The sequence below is a fragment of the Pristiophorus japonicus genome, chromosome 16 (assembly GCF_044704955.1).
Source record: "Pristiophorus japonicus isolate sPriJap1 chromosome 16, sPriJap1.hap1, whole genome shotgun sequence".
NCBI lineage: Eukaryota > Metazoa > Chordata > Chondrichthyes > Pristiophoridae > Pristiophorus > Pristiophorus japonicus.
In genome coordinates this window covers 41,689,335-41,705,967 of record NC_091992.1, presented here as the reverse complement: position 1 = coordinate 41,705,967, position 16,633 = coordinate 41,689,335, and the positions used below count along the sequence as shown (strand labels likewise).

At 45.6% G+C, this 16,633-nt stretch overlaps 1 protein-coding gene across 2 annotated transcripts in view; it reads right to left on the bottom strand.

Moving 5' to 3' along the window:
• Positions 1 to 6,251: 6,251 nt before the first annotated feature.
• Positions 6,252 to 16,633, bottom strand: part of LOC139227023 (E3 ubiquitin-protein ligase RNF43) — a 204,326-nt gene continuing 193,944 nt past the window's right edge. For both annotated transcript variants that reach the window (XM_070858112.1, XM_070858113.1), the window contains exons 6-9: positions 15,860 to 16,030; positions 15,153 to 15,255; positions 12,590 to 14,179; positions 6,252 to 7,089 (exon numbers count right to left, since the gene is read on the bottom strand). In XM_070858112.1, the coding sequence (XP_070714213.1) occupies positions 7,046 to 7,089; positions 12,590 to 14,179; positions 15,153 to 15,255; positions 15,860 to 16,030 (1,908 nt within the window). In that variant the 3' untranslated portion in view covers positions 6,252 to 7,045. The remainder of the gene's footprint in view (positions 7,090 to 12,589; positions 14,180 to 15,152; positions 15,256 to 15,859; positions 16,031 to 16,633) is intronic.

The window sequence follows — 16,633 nt, the reverse complement described above, 5'->3', positions numbered from 1 at the left end:
CACAGGTCAGGAGTGTGATGGAATACTCTCCACTTGCCTGAATGAGTACAGTTCCAACAACACTCAAGAAGCTCGACACCATCCAGGACAAAGCATCCTGCTTGATTGGCACCCCATCCACCACCTTAAACATTCACTCCCTCCACCATTTTACTCGGACTCTTTGGTGCAACACTATGTCTGCAGTGTGTACCATCTACAAGATGCACTGCAGCAACTTGCCACAGCTTCTTCGATAGCACCTCCTAAACCAGCGACCTCTACCACCTAGAAGGACAAGTGCAGCAGGCTCATGGGAACACCACCTGCAAGCTCTCCTCCAAATTACAAACTATCCTGACTTGGAAATATATCATCATTCCTGGATCGTCGCTGGATCAAAATCCTAGAACTCCCTCCCTAACAGCACTGGAGCGGTTCAAGAAGGCGGCTCAACTCAACACCACCTTCTCAAGAGCAAATAAGGATGAGAAATAAATGCTGGCCTTGCCACCGACGCCCACATCCCAGGAACAAATTTAAAAAATGACGTCGAGCTTCTTCAGTGTTGTTGGAGATCACTCATTCAGGCAAGTGGAGAGTATTCCATCACACCCCAGACTTGTGCTTTGTTTATGGTGGAGAGACTTTGTGGAGTCAGGTGGTGAGTCGCTCGCAACAGAATACCCAGCCTCTGACCTGCTCTTGTAGCCACAGTATTTATGTGGCTGGTCCAGTTAAGTTTCTGGTCAATAGTGACCTGCAGGGTATTGATGGTGGGGGATTCGCTGACGTTAATGCATTGAATGTCAAGGGGAGGTGGTTGTTGGAAATTATCATTGCCTGGCACAAATGTTACTTGCCACTTCTCAGCCCAAGCCCTGATGTTATCCAGGTCTTGCAGTATGCAGGCATGGAATGCTTCATTATCTGAGGAGTTGCGAATGGAACTGAACACTGCAATCGCCAGCAAGCCTGATTCCCCAATGACTTCAGTTTTACTCGGGCTCTTTGGTGTCACACTCAGTCAACTGGTGCCTTGATGTCAAGGGCAGTCACTGTCACCTCTAGAATTCAGCTCTTTTGTCCATGTTTGGACCAAGGTTGTAATAAGTTCTGGAGCCGAGTGGTCCTGGCAGAACCCAAACTGAGCATCGGTGAACAATGTGTCGCTTGATAGCACTGTCGGCGACACCTTCCATCACTTTGCTGATTGTGAGTAGGCTAGAGGAACAGGTCTTCAGCCAAGATGTTTTCTGAGCCCATAGCCTTTGCTGTATCCAGTGCGCTCAGCTGTTTCTTGATATCACGTGGAGTGAATTGAATTGGCTGAAGATTGCTGTCTGTGATGGTGTCGACCTTAGGACGAGATGGATCATCCACTCAACACTTCGGCCTTGTCTTTTTGCACTTATGTGCTTGGCTCTGCTATTGTTGAGGATGGGGATGTTCATGGAGCCGCCTCATATTATTAGGTGTTTAATTGTCCACGACAATTCATGACTGTGTGTAACATGAATGTAGAGCTTTGATCTAATTCATTGTTTGTGGGATCGCTTAGCTCTGGAATATGGCTCTTGTCTATGACATGTTTAACATGTATGCAGTCCTGTGTTGTAGCTTCACCAGGTTCCTGCCTCATTTTCATCCACTCATTGAACTAGGGTTGGCCATCTGGCTTGATGGCAATGGTGGAGGGCTGTATTGGGCTAGGATGTTAGAAATTGTGGTGGAATACAATTCTGCTGCTGCTGATGGCCCACAGCTCCTCATGGAGGTCCAGTTTTGAGCTGCTAGATCCCATTTAGCACGGTGGTAGTGCCACATAACATGATGGAGGGCGGCCTCAGCGTGAAGACAGGACTTCATCTCCACGAATACTATGCAGTGGTCATTGCCACAAGGTCATGGACAGATGCATCTGTGACAGGTATTGGTGAGGATGAGGACAAGTAGGTTTTTCCCTCGTGTTGGTTCTCTCACCACTTGCCACAAGCCCAGTATCGCAGCTATCTCCTTCAGGACTCGGCCAGCTCAGTCAGTAATGTTACCAGTGATGGACATTGAAGTCCCGCACCCAGAGTACATTCTGTGCCCTTCCTACCCTCAACATGGGGGAGTACTGATTCATCAGCTGAGAGAGGGCAACAGGTGGTAATTAGCAGGTTTCATTGTCCCTATTTGACCTGAAGCCTCGAGACTTCATGGGGACCAGTGTCAATGTTAAGGACTTCCAGGGCCACTCCCTCCCGACTGTATACCACTGTACCCCCACCCCTGGTGGGTCTGTACTGCTGGTGGGGCAGGTCTTACCTAGGGATTATGATGGAGGAGTCTGGGACGTTGGCTGATCGTCATGCTCACAGAATCATACCCAAGTCAGACTGTTCTTGACTGGTCTGTGGGACAGGATTTCCAGCTTTGGCACAAGTTCCCAGATGGCAGAGAGGAGGGCTTTGCAAGTCTGACTGGGATAGACGAGCCTTTGATGAATCTGAATCCGATGCCTAGGTCGAAGCCGAGTGGTGCATCTGGTTTTATTATTATACTTCATCATAGTGTTTTTTTTCAAGCCAAGGTCTCGTTTGCTTTGTTCAGATGAATGTTCAAGAGCCCTTGGCACAATTTAAAGAGTTGGGAGTTCTCCCAGTGTCCTGGCCAACATTCCTCGTTCAATCACCATCAAAATAATCAGATTTTGTGTGCGTTCAACTCATTAATGTTTCTGGGATCCTGCTGAGAGAAAAATGGCTGCTACATTGACACTGACTGCATTTCAGAATAAAAGTGATGGCACTATATAAATGCAGATCTTCCCTTCTTGTAGAATTTAAGAAAATGGTATTAAGCTCAAGAAATTCCAGAGATCAACAGCCACCCTCCAACCCCACTTGCTTTCTCACCAGACCCTTCAATCCTCTCTCTTTCTTGACACAAGTTTCAGTTAATAAAAGCAGTATTATTTAGAAATATCAGCATTAAAAACGTAAGTGGTGAGAAAACAGTGAATAAAATTCTACCACTTAGCATATAGAATTGAATCTGTTGGAGAGACTGGGACTTATTATGCACAAATAACAAGGTGCAGAAAATCCTTTCCCCTGAAGAGGGATCCAGGATTTGAAAAGAAGACATTACATTACTGGCTCACACAGATGATTCAAAAGTTTGCCTTCAACTCAGGAGAGAGAGAAAAACAAAACCTTTTTAAGAGGCCGGTTGCTGTGTTGATGCAAACCCAAGATTTTTATTTGTCTAAAGGGATTTTCCTCCGGGCTGTGGCTCAGTGGGTAGCACTCTCGCCTCTGAATCAGATGGTTGTGGGTTCAAGTCCCACTCCAGGGACTTGAGCACAAAACAATTCTAAGCTGACACTCCGGTGCAGTGCTGAGAGAGTGCTGCACTGTCGGAGGTGCCGTCTTGCGGATGTGATGTTAAACCGAGGCCCTGCTGCTCTTTCAGGTGGCCGTAAAAGATCCCATGACAATATTTCGAAGAGGAGCAGGGGAGTTATCCCCGGAGTCCTGGACAATATTAATTCCTCAATCAACATAACAAAAATTGATTATCTGGTCATTATCACATTGCTGTTTGTGGGAGCTTGCTTGCGCGCAAATTGGCTGCCGCATTTCCTACAGTACAACAGTGACGACAGCAAATTAAATACTTTTGGAGTGTAAAGTGTTTTATGACGTCCGGTGGCCGTGAAAGGCGCTAAGTCAATCCAAGTCTTTTATTTTCATGAGATGGACAGTCACAATCGAGGGGCCTCTCGCACCAACAGTGCAAGAGCATCAAAACAGCCTCCAACTTGCCACATCCCACAAGTCTGAGATGGAAACACTTGTATTAAGATGTATTTTAAAATGAACTTCATATAAAATGAATAGACAAACATCTCCGATTGGAAAAATGGACTCTAGCATCTTCAGGCCTTGCATGTCTCCCCCTTATTCCCTTGCTCCTTTCTCCAATCTACCTTCTACTTTATTCCCTTTCATTACGGAGCAATTTTACTCCACATTTTTCTTTCCAATGCCTTTTCACTGCCTAATGACATATTTGTAAAGCATTCAACACCCTGCATCCATTTTTACCGTTTAAAAAAATAGCTTATTCTTGGTGACGAACCCATTGCAATAGTAGTTAGCATACCTGACTCTTCAGTCTTACTGTTACGCTCCTCTTCTCTCTTCGTTTAGTTCAGCCCTATAGAGGGGCTCACAAATCTTCCAGTTTTGATGGAGGATCCTGTTCGTGTCTTTTCTCTTCCAGATGATGACCTACCTGCTGCATTTTCTAAACTGGTGATAGATAGACGTCTGTTCAGAATGGAACAGTACAGAACTTCTTGACACGTGAGGGAGACCTGCCTGCTTTCCTGTCCCCATTACTTGAGTGCATGTGAGTGCTCGACACAAGACTGAAGTGTTTACAAGTGCCTTCAGCCAAAAATATTAAGTGGAAGATCCCACTCCGGCTCCTTGACCATCACAGATGCCGGTATCCAGCCAATTCAGCTCACTCCATGGTGACATTAAGAAGCTGTTGAGTACACTGGACATATCGAGGGCTATGGGCCCTCACAACATCTCACTGTAGTTCCACCAGAAGTACTTGGCTTAGAGTGTCACATATTTGCTCCAAACATGGACACAAACTAAATTCAAGAGTGACACAAACTAAATTCAAGAGTAACTGCCCTTGATAGCAAGGTAGCATTGGACTGAGTATGGTAGCAATTAGCCCTAGCAAAACCGAGGTCAATGGGGGTTGTGGAAAACTCTCCAATTGGTGGACACATAGCCAACACAAAGGAAAATGGTGATAGCAGTCAGAATCCAATCACTGCAGCCCCAGGTCATCACTCCTGGAGTTCCTTAGTGCACCATCCTCGGCACTCAAGCACTCCCTATGGCAAAGCAATCTATGCTCTAACAACCCTGTGTAAAGAAGTTTCTTCTTACATCTCTCCTCACTCATCACTGACTCCCTAACCAGAAGAAGTTATTCCCCACCCCCCCGTTAATCCTATCAAAACCCTTCATAATTAAAAAAAAATCTTGCATCTCCTTTTAGCATTCTCTGCTCCAATGGCAACAGTCACAGCATTTCATGTCTCTTCTCATAACTATAGTCTCTAATCCCTAACTCATCCTGGTGAATCTAGGTTGGATGCTCTCCACTCTCAGCATCATTACGGATCACCATAAGAAGCTTAACTGGACCAGTCCAACCAGGACCAATATTAACACTGTGGCTACGAGCAGGGCAGAAACTGGGTACTCTGCAACAATTGGTTTATCTCCTGATTCCTCAAAGCATCGTCATCATCTACAAGGCTCAAGTCAAGATTATGATGGAATAGTCACCACTTGCCTGGATGCGTGCAACACTCAAGAAATTCAACACCAACCAGAACAGAGCAGTCCATTTGATGAGCACAATTAAACATTGAATTCAACATCCAACCCCTCTGCCACTGGCACACTGTCTGCAGTACATGCTCGTCAGCTGTGGCTCAGTGGGTAGCACACCCTCACCTCTGAGTCAGAAGGTTGTGGGTTCAAATCCCATTCCAGGGACTTGAGCACATAAATCTAGGTTGACACTCCAGTGCAGTGCTGAGGGAGTGCTGCACAGTCAGAAGGTGCCGTCTTTCAGATTATCTGGTTATTTACACATTGCTGTTTGTGGGGGTTGACTGCCACGTTTCTCACATTACAACAGTGACTACGCTCCAAAAGTACTTCATTACATGTAAAGCGCTTTGAGACGTCCAGTGGTCGTGAAAGGCGCTATATAAATGCAAGTCTTTCTTTTTAAAATAGGTGGGAACACCATCATCTCCAAATTCTTTTACAAATCACACACAATGCCAACGGACATATTCTGCCGTTACTTCATCATCGCTGGATCAAAATCTTGGAATTCCCTACCTAACATCACCACCACAAAGATTGCAGTGTTTCAAGTCTTCAGGGTAACAAATGCAGTTTTGGCAGCAATGCTCACAGCTCACAAGCAAAATAAAGACATTTGTTATCAGACTGTCACATGCTCTCAATAAACGGAATTCCAGTTAGCTCTTCAGTATCTATGTACTACTAAGTCATCTATTTCCAATGGATTGTAAGCCTAAAGACCTCAAGCCCAGTCTTGTGCATGGGTATTATCCCAGAAATCTGGCATTTCAGCTAGAGTCATGATAAACAAAACCAATTCAACAATCTTTGTAATTGAAAATAATTTATTTGAGCATAATCTGTATAGGGCCAGACCATCAGGTTAGTGACAGCACTGATCATTTATAAGGCACTTTACATTACACACCCTGGTAGAGGATAAATATATTAGTAAATAAATATATTAAGAACATATTACCATAATGAAATGTCTTTCTATACAAATATAATACAACACTTTAAAAAGCTTTTTTCTTAATACAAAGTACCCAAAATATACTGAGGAGCCCTGGTAAATACAAGGCCCTGTAAGGCTACATTTGTCTTTAAGTGCTTCTACTATCTGACAGTCAGGGTCTGGTCACAAGTGCTGGAAGTCCACAAGACCTTGGGCTGCTCTGGAAGACAAAGATGACTCGGAATAGTCCCTTCAAAAAGCCCTTGCAAGTCTCCAAACTATTGGAAGGCTATAGATACCCTCATGTCTCTGGTGAAGTAGATAGTTGGTAATGAATTACAAGCACCAATGTCATGAAGAGCTGCTTCTGAAGATTCATGCTCCTGGATTGAGTATTTCAAACCTTTGAAATAATTTGTTCTTTGTCTTGTAGCTACACAGCTACTTTAAACCTTCCCCCTCATTCTGTCATCTGAACCCATCTCACTAGCTACACTGCTTCTTCACTTCTGTCCCTCAACACCTCAGCTACACTTCTTCACATCTGTCCCCTCATCTCACCAACTATATGGCTTCTTCACTCCTGCGACCATCATCCTCCTAGCTTCACGACTTCTTCACTCTTGTGACCTTCATCCCGCCAGCTACACGGCTTCTTCAGACTTGCCTCCTGTCCTGCCCATGGCTTTCTTTATCCCATCAGCTACACGGCTTCTTCACCGATCTCTTCCACATTTGATTCAGAACCTGGTTGGACAGGAAAAAAAAAAATCAGGCATTTTGAAAACCCTTCAGTGTATTACAGGTAGTGTAACTAAGGAATGGCTCTGTTCAGTTGAGTTGACAATCATAAGTATCTAGGAACATGGACAATGTGTGTCCTGAGCTGAAGAGTCACGAACTACAATGCCAGAAACAACCCTGTAAATATGACGAGACAGCTTCCCAAGAGAAACAGATATCCAACCAGCAATACCCAGTAAAGGCTGCATTCTGCACAGACATCTTTCTTGACTTGGAGTATAATCACCATGCTAAAACAGAAATGTTTAAATCTTATTTGGGGAATATTTTGCTGATGAATGGAGAACTAGCAATGTCAAATATAGTGTCAACACCAAGTGCTCCGGGTAAGGTACAGCAGAGTTAAATACAAATAAAGATCCCACCACACTGCCCCAACATAAGAGCACCCTGACTGTAGCAGTTCTTCTACACTAGGAATTGGACTGAGACTGCTCAACCTCCCTTCATGCAGGACTCCGACAACCAGTAGACCGAAAAGACTTGCTCATCCAACCCTCCGAGACTTCTGTAATCCTCCAACTCTCCCCTTTTGTGCATCCCCGATTTTCATCGCTCTACCATTAGCGACCGTGCTCTCAGCCGACTGGGAATTACCTCCCTAAAATTCTCCGCCTCTCTTGCTCTGTCTCTTCGTTAAGACGCTCCTTAAGGATTTTAAGTGTATGTTCTGTAATTGAACTTCAGTCTTCTCAGAGCAAAGATGTGTCCTTACTCTGCAGAGGAGCACCACAGCTTCCAGTCAACTGCACGGGGGCTGCACAGTTGCTTGAGGCCATCACTACGATTGAGGTGTGTAAATTTATGCAACAGTCAGAATAAGCCAAAGGGTACAATATGTTTTGAGAGAATAGACTATCAAGTTTCATTGTTTTTGCCTATTCGGCCTAATTTATATTATTTATTTATTATTAATTTATATTATACTATAAATAGTATTATATAATTTAATATTAATTTATAATTTATATCATCATTTATATTATACTATTGCTATAAAATTCAATTCAATTCACACAGTTAACCCCAGGAACACACAAGATATTCAGGATTTTAATTCGGACTTTTAGTTGGTATACTAAATTTAGTTAACAGTTGTGTGTAGACTCTCAATACCAAATCAGTTCGAGAAAATGGTGGGGGTCCTTAGCACTTCAACAAGTCACACCTATACTGTGGCTTGGTTCCATTCACTGAGCACAGCTGGGGTCCTAGCCAGTCAGTCAATGCAGTTTCCGTGGCCCCTGCACGGTGGGGCAGAAGAGAGAGGTTTCTGATACAAGATGGTATTTTTGATTGGCAACTCAGTGAGGCAAAGAGCTGGAGGAAGGGCAGAAACTTTGGCTTTCTCTCTCACCGAGTGAAGTTTGAACCTTCTGCAGCAGTTTGGAATGGTGATAAAATCAGGAGAGTTAGCGTGCTCAGCAGTTGGTCTTCCCGAAGATCGGGCAAATGGAGCATGCAGTACATACAATGATACAATATGAGCCAACAGCCTGTAAATCCTTTTCTGTTTTATAGCAGTCACTAAAATTTGGCTCCAATCTTGCTTTCCCTTGCAAGCAGCGGAGAAGAATCTGGCCCCTGGGTCATATAAACTAGATATTGGGCAGTAGATGTATACTCCTGATCAATGGGAATGCAGAATTGGCTTATTGGAGTGACCAGTGATTCTGAACCCAAGAGAATATCTAGCACGGAAGCACGGATCAGAAATTTGTAACACGGACATATTCTTCAGTGGTGCTGGAACCCCAGGTAAGTCCTGACTTTAAAAGAAGCACTGCCTTTTAAAAAGGTGAAATCTAATTTGAGAAGCTGCAGGACAAAGTGGATCAGTCACTGCACTCCAAGCGTGCTGGTGCTTCTGATGGTTAAACAACCGCTCTACATCCTAACTGTGATACCACGGTCATCCGAGATTAATAAACAGACAAGTTAATCATTTGCACTACGTCAATATTTACATGATAGTGGTGGTATCAGTGGCCCTCACACACCCTCTCAGAGACAGAGCAGTCCCTGCCCCCTGCCCCTCCCCAAGGCAATGTCTAACTGAAGTACAGTCCCAGGTGACAGAAGCCCTTCAGCACTTCCCCAAGTGGACATTCGTCATGTGTGATTCTAGGCAGTGGGTGTCAACCGTCATGGAGGACATCAGCAGGGGCAGGAACTCTACCTCCCTCAGGGCCTTGCAGGCAAACTGTAGCACCTCAACACTCCAGAAGAAAACAGTTGTCCCAAGCAATGACCCAGAATCAAACTTGGGGATTGTTGTACGGCAGTGTTACACTCTGACTCGACTTCTTGGGGGCTCCAATCATGGCATTTCTGGCTTGGCATCACACACATACTCCAATTCATACCACACACCACCACCCACCCCCCAAAATAAAAACAGACATCCCAAGACGCTTTACAGTCAATGAAGCACTTTTGAAGTAGTCACTGTTGTAATGTTGGAAAATGTAATCTAAGGGAGGGTGCAGCGAATTATTTTTGTAACGTGTTTTGTGTGAATTTTCTGTTCATTTTGATGAGGGATACCAGTGCTGGGAGATTAAACACTTGGGACTAGATTTTCTGTTGTCGGTGAAAACGCTAGTTTTACGCCAAAATTACCATTTTCGCTGCGTTACCATTTTTATGCCTAAATTTTGGTCTTTACTTCGGTAAACTCAGCGTTGCACGAGGATTTGTGGCGGAACCGCGAGTTTTGGCAACTTTAGGTTGGTAGCGCTGCGAGCGAGGCCTTGGGAGGGGGAAAAAAAACAAAAGAAATTGCAAAAAACATTCACAAAACATTCATAAAATCCTTACCTACTAAATCGTTGAAAAATAATTAAAAAATAACAACTTTAACTTACCTTTTTTGCAGATCTTCATACTTACCGCTGCTGGCAGGGCTGCATCGACAGGTTTGACCCTGTCGATATTTTGGGCGTGGCAGAGAGTGCCGAAAGTACGACGATAACGCAAACCACGTTGTTTCACGTCGGTGCACATCTGCTTGGCGGTTCATGGAATCGCCGCCGCAAAAAGGTGCCCGAGGATCCCGCCGATCGGGTTTTCACCGCGGAGGATCAAATCGCAGCAAAAACCCGGTCGCAAAGTCGCCGAAATTCTAGCCCTTAGCATTTCAAGGACTCAGTGTCAACATAAACTGCATCCAGGTCAGCAACAGCACAGGTTAGAGAGAGGGGAAAGCTCCCTCTACATTGACCCATTAAACATTCCCAGGTGGATTTAGCACAGGTTAAATGGAGGAAATCTCCCTCTACTTCACCAACATGACATGATTCTATTTCCCACATCAGTATCAGAGTAAGATCAATTCAGTGCTAACTGATACTGAAAAACGGGCAATTATTCCCCTCTGGGCCTGTGGCCACTAAGAACTGGGTGAGATTGACTAAACGCACTTCCTGTAGCACTCTTACACCTACAGTGAAGGGTGGTCAAGTTTCTGACCTGTGCAACTGGACAGTAGGTAGGAACTAGCTTGGATGTAGAAAATACCAGAACGGATGGTGTCAGATTGACTTAAAGCTATCATTCTATATGGTGATACCAAAGCTGTATGTTTAGCTGTACTACTAGTTCTATCCTGTAGATAGGTTGTAACACAGATTAGCAAGTGTGTACCCACAGTTCCACAAACCCCAACACAAGTAGGGGCAAAATTCTGCTCCTCTAGTGCACTGATATTTAACTAGCCAAGTCCAGTTCAAGCTGCTGCTGATTTTAAATCTCCTCTCCCTGTATCTACTTCTCTGATTTTAAGTCATGAAGCGAGATGGAGATTTGCCGTTTCGATATCCCAGTAACAGAGCAGCTTAACAGAACAGTTGATTTGACTACATTCCGACAACCATACTCTCCTGTTACCAATTCCACTTTTATTCAAAGGTCTTTCTAAAATCCTCGGTATGCCCTTGAGGATCCGCAAAACAAGTTTCAAAATGAAGTAAAGCAGCATAAATCGGGGAAATAAACAGTATAAATGTAAAATAGAGACATTAAAATAACAGAATGTCACTTACTTACTTTCCGTACACTGACTTTAACTGAAGCTCACTGGGAGACATGCTGAGGTTTCAAAACTGCACAGTCTTAAACACACAGCTACAAAAGCAAAGTACTGCGGATGCTGGAATCTGAAATAAAACAGAAATCTCAGCGGGTCAAGCAGCATCTGTAGAGAGAAACAGAGTTAACGTTTCAGGGCTGTGACTTTTCGTCAGAACTGGAAAAGTTCGAGCTGTGACAGAATCTTAAGGAAGTGCTGGAGCAGTGAAAGGGGGAGGGAAGGAGAGAACGAAAGGGAAGGTCTGTGATAGGGCGGGAGGCAGGGGAGATTAGAGAGACAAAAGGGATGATGGGCAAAAATGAGATGGTAATGGGACAAGTTGAGAAACAAAAGATGAGTCTGGATGGGGCGTGAATGGTGGAATCATCTATAATTTTCCGCTCCACCCCCACTCTGATCTCTCCATCCTCGGCCTCCCACACTGTTCCAATGAAGCTCAACGCAAGCTTGAGGAACAGCACCTCATCTTTTGTTTAGGCACTTTACAGCCTTCCAGACTCAACATCGAGTTTAACAATTTCAGACCATAACCTCTACCCACATTTATTTCCATTTTTTTTAAAAAAAACACCCATCTTATTTTTTTTCTCTTCCCCAGGGCAGCTGGTGATGATTCTGCCATTCACACCCCATCTCGACTCATCTTTTGTTTCATAACTTGCTCCATTACCATCTCATTTTTGACCACCGTCTCTTTTGTCTCTTAATCTCTCCTGCCTTCCACACCCGCCTCCCCCCACCGCATCACTGCCCCTGCACTTCCTTAGGAATCTGTTACATCTCAAACTTTTCCAGTCTGAGGCAAGGTCACAGACCTGAAACGTCAACTTGCTTTCTCTCCACGGATGCTGTTTGACCAGCTGAGATTTCCAGCATTTTCTGTTTTTAATTAAACACACAGCTATTCTGCTGGCTTTTTAAGCACGCAGTCCACCTGACCTCTGCAGGAATCTCTCCCTCAGACTCCTCACAGAAATACAATCCACTGACTTTGAAAGGGATAAAATCCAATTACAAAAGGTTGTATTTCCCTCATCAATATTGGATGCATAGCCAATCACTGACGATGGCATAGGACGCTTGCCACGGAACCCGAAATCCCCTGCAGCCATTTAATACAATTAGCGCCTTAGACTCCTTACTGCGTTTTCCTCAGCACCACGTTGAAACTACTACACTCTGATCTGAGCTCATGGCTTTCCCTTTGAAATACCCAGTGTGGGCCATTATCCATCCCAGGCTGTTTCCAGCATTAAAAATAAAAGTTAAAAATTCAATACAGACAAAAATCTATTTCTTTTGCACATCAAAAATCTTTCCGACTTTCTGAAAAACCGGTGCGTTGCGACCTACCTGGATTGCTGGGGATTGCCTGGCAGTAGGACTCATTTGGCACTGGCTCTCCATCACAGCATCCTTCAGTACAGCCACCTTGAAATGACTGGCCTTGATCCTTGTTGTTTACGTGCTGCTCCCCGGCCAACTGCGGCTCAGAACCAACCCGATACAGTCGTTGCTGACAGAGGGGGCTTGGACACTCACAGAATGGGAAACGCCACTCATTGGAGACTTCACTATTGAGGATTAAAGGGATTGGCACTGATGGCTGGATATCTGGAGGATGGCACGACCCCCCACTGTTCCCGTAGTGAATGTGCACTCGACAGTCTTCCAGGGCATCGCAGTCCTGATGGAAGTAAACCACTGGCTGATCCAGCTGGAAGCTTCTTTTCCTCCGCCGCCGCCTCCTCCTGTTGCTGGTCCGATTGGGTTTATTTTCTGAAGGCACTTGATCAGGTTTGGCACAGATTGCCCCGTTCTCACCCCTCTCCACATCCACATTCTGCAGCGAGGTTTCAGGAAGGCAGAGTCCAGGGGGAAGCAACAGGTGCCGCTCCACGCAGTGACACTGGACAGGGTGAGGGGCGTACTGGGATTGACAGCTGTACTCTGGCTGGTGCTGGCAGTGCTGAGAGTCGCTCATCAACTCCTCCAGCGGCTCGCTTTCCTGCTGCTGTGATAGGCTCCTGCCAGGGCTCGTACAGTGCTCTCCTTTAGGACTCGGGCGAGCATCGTTGTAGTGATGATGCCGATGATGGTGGTAGTGAGTGTGGCTAAGCACGTGGTCTTCCTGAGGACCACTGGCCGAGTCCAATGACATGGGTCTCTGCTCTTCAGAGGACGAACCCTTCATACTCTCCCCACTTCCCCCGCAGTACACATGAGGATCATACTCACTGCTCAGAGAACTGCGGAAAGTTGACTGGCTTCCATAAATACAATGATTACTGATGTCCGTGCAGTCCAGTGTTGAATCGCTGGAGGAGCAGTGGCAAGGCCCCGAGCTGGAGTCACTACCTGGGCTGTCTGCCAGGTAGCCACTGCGCACAGAACAGTTGATACCAAAACTGTCCCCTGAGCAGCTGTGGTTGTCATGGTTGCTGGTGATCTGAGAGTGTGCAGGAGCACAGTTAGGCTTTAAATTATGTGAAGATAGTGGTGCACTGCAGGCAGAAAGTTGCTGTTGCCTGCAGGGAGCTTTATGCAGACAAGGCCGATGAAGGGTTTGGTCTGGCCAGGGTGGACCTTTTCGAACAGTAAAAGGTCTGTGGTGCTCATAGAAAACCCCTTGGACATCACCACGGCGATAGTTGCACCTGTGCAAGACTGAAGACTGCTGTGGCCTCGTGGCCACATATCTCATGGTGTTAAACCCGACGCGGTAGACTTCCGGAGTAACAAAGTAATGGCCTGGGGGAGCAATCTGCATTCCCGGAGTCCTGGAATTGTTCAAATGAGGAGCCCTGGCAGGAACGGCAGTGTTTGGCCTGTGAAGGTGGGCGTGGCCAGGGTATCGCCTGAGCAAATGGATACGCTGGTTTAGTTGAGCAGCTGGAGTGGCTCGGTCATGGACTTCCTGTTGTGCAGTAGATGAACTTCCTTCTGAAAATAAGAGGGAGCAATGGAGCAAAGTGACTATTAAGGCTGAACATTTCTATCGATCTCTAATCACATTCATAAGGCCCATAGGCCAATACAGCTTTACAGAGAGCATCGCACAGCGGAATGTGACCAGGCTGCGAACCGAGTCTAATTAGCACTCAGCTCTCGTCTCCCGTTATAACTGAACAAGATACAGCACACATTCCGACTCTATGCACGCAGATAGCTTGGTTTGGCCCCCTTGGAGATAGGACTGTGCAGCCTGCAACCAACCAGAGCTGTAAACCTGGACTTGGTTTAGTGTTTATTCATTTGTAATTTCAAGCACAATCCCTCAACTGGAAGAACAATAGAAGCAGGAGTAGGCCATACGGTCCCTCGAACCGACTCAATAAGATCATGGTCGACCCGCAACTGCACTTTCCCTGCCCGATTCCCATATCTCTGGATTCCCTTAAGAGTCCAAGAACAGAGCTAATGGATGTCACTGCTTCTTTTCTGAATTCTCTCCGGTTTTATTCGAGAGTGGGGAAAATTTTGGACACTGGCTGCAGCACTGGACAACTGGAAAATGGCAAATTTTACCCATTCAATTGTTCTAAAATTGCCAGCATGTTTTGCTGACTCCGGCCACAGATCTGGCTCTCATGCTATGGGAAAGTCCTGCTGCCCAGCAAGGTGAGAATCATTGCCCGAGTACAGCCCAGAATGAAACAACAGCCCTGCTGGCACCAGATATTTATATTTGCTTTTCCCTCGAGACAGTGAAATGAACCGTCTCTGCAGCAGGTAGTCTGTCACCAGAAGTCACTGCTTTCAGAGGTATATATACCACTTCACTTGTATTACAATATAAATCAGATTGTTTTACCCCAGCCATTCCCGTCCCTCACTATTTAACACAGCATCGAACCCGAATCGGAATTCACCTCTCCCAACAATAGCTACATGTGAACTCCGAACTTTCACCTACCAATGATGTTGTACATGCAGAGGGGGCAGGTGCGATGCTGGAGAAGCCAGGGATCCACACATTCCTTGTGGAATTCATGGAAGCAAGAAATTATCCGTAGATCCTACAAAGACAAATCAGCCGTAAGGATAAGTGAGCACACAGCACTAAACATAGGGGCAACAGGAGTCAGCCACTTCATAGAATGGCACAAATACACGTTACAACGAGCGAGAAGCTTTTGCCAAACTACCAGAACCAGCTTCAGGATGGTTGCGGCACCAAGTATTTCTATAGTAAGCAACAGGTGAAACCAGAATCAGAGAAACGGAATGCCGAAGGGATCACTGAGGCTCTAATCCGGCCCAGGGAGAAGATCTCCCTCACTCTCCGATGGTCAAACTAGGCAGCACAGTGAGAGATCACTGACTTTCACCTCTGTGACCAGACTTCAATCCAGCAATCTGTTGCCCTCTAAATGAAGGAAGTTTGCACAGTCTCAATAGTCTGTCTGGGCCCAGTGTATAAAAACAGAGACAATATAAACAAGAATCAAAAACCAACTAGGGACAAACTATCTATTCAAGGACACCGGGATGAGACATGAAACCATTTTACCCTTTATGGCAATGAAGATGAACCCTTTCTGCTGCAAGAAAGGACAATGGAATCCATTTGTACTCGATCCCCATAAATGAACAGTGCAATCTGCCACAAGTTCTTCTCACCTGCCCATCGGCAAACTCCTCCAGACAGATAGCACACACCGGCTCTGACAGGCTGCTGCTCTGAGAATCTGGGCTGCTCTGGTGTTCATGATCCTGAGCCCGGCACCGGGATCGGTAACGGCGTGTCGCGAGCCGGCTGATTGCATTGATCGTCTGCTGCTGCAAAGAATCCTGGGAAGGAAAGGGGCAATTGAACGCCGGCATGCAAAGTTGTACATAACTTTTTTAAGAATCTCACTGACAGTACCGCGTTTAACATAGAAACATGACTGAGGAGCCATTGATCGTGGAGTAGTGGGCGGTTTTGGTATAGGAGAGCAAGACCCAGTGGCACTTGATGTGGTCCTGCCAGATCTGGTGAGGGTTGCTTAAACTAATCGTGTACCAGATTTGCTCAAGTCTGCACCCTTTGGATTTGAGGGAGTGACAATAGCTGACATTCCCAGATACGTTTGATGGCAGGATCATGTTAGCGGAAGATGAGCTGTTCAATATAGAGGCTGCTGAGGTGGGAAAAAAGGACAAGGGGACTCAACCACAGTTATGGCAGGGAGGGGAGGAAGAAAAAGGATGAGGCAGAGTGCGGGAAATGGGACAGGCTTCATTGAGTGTCCTATCGACCACGGTGGAGAAGATCTCCTGGCTGACCTCATCTTTCTACTAAACACAGTGCAGCCCTTTGGTTTTAATATCGACTTCAACAATGTCATACCTTCATTACAGCTGCCATTTCCTCTCTGGCACTGCAGGAAGGGAGCATTGATATTTCCAGGG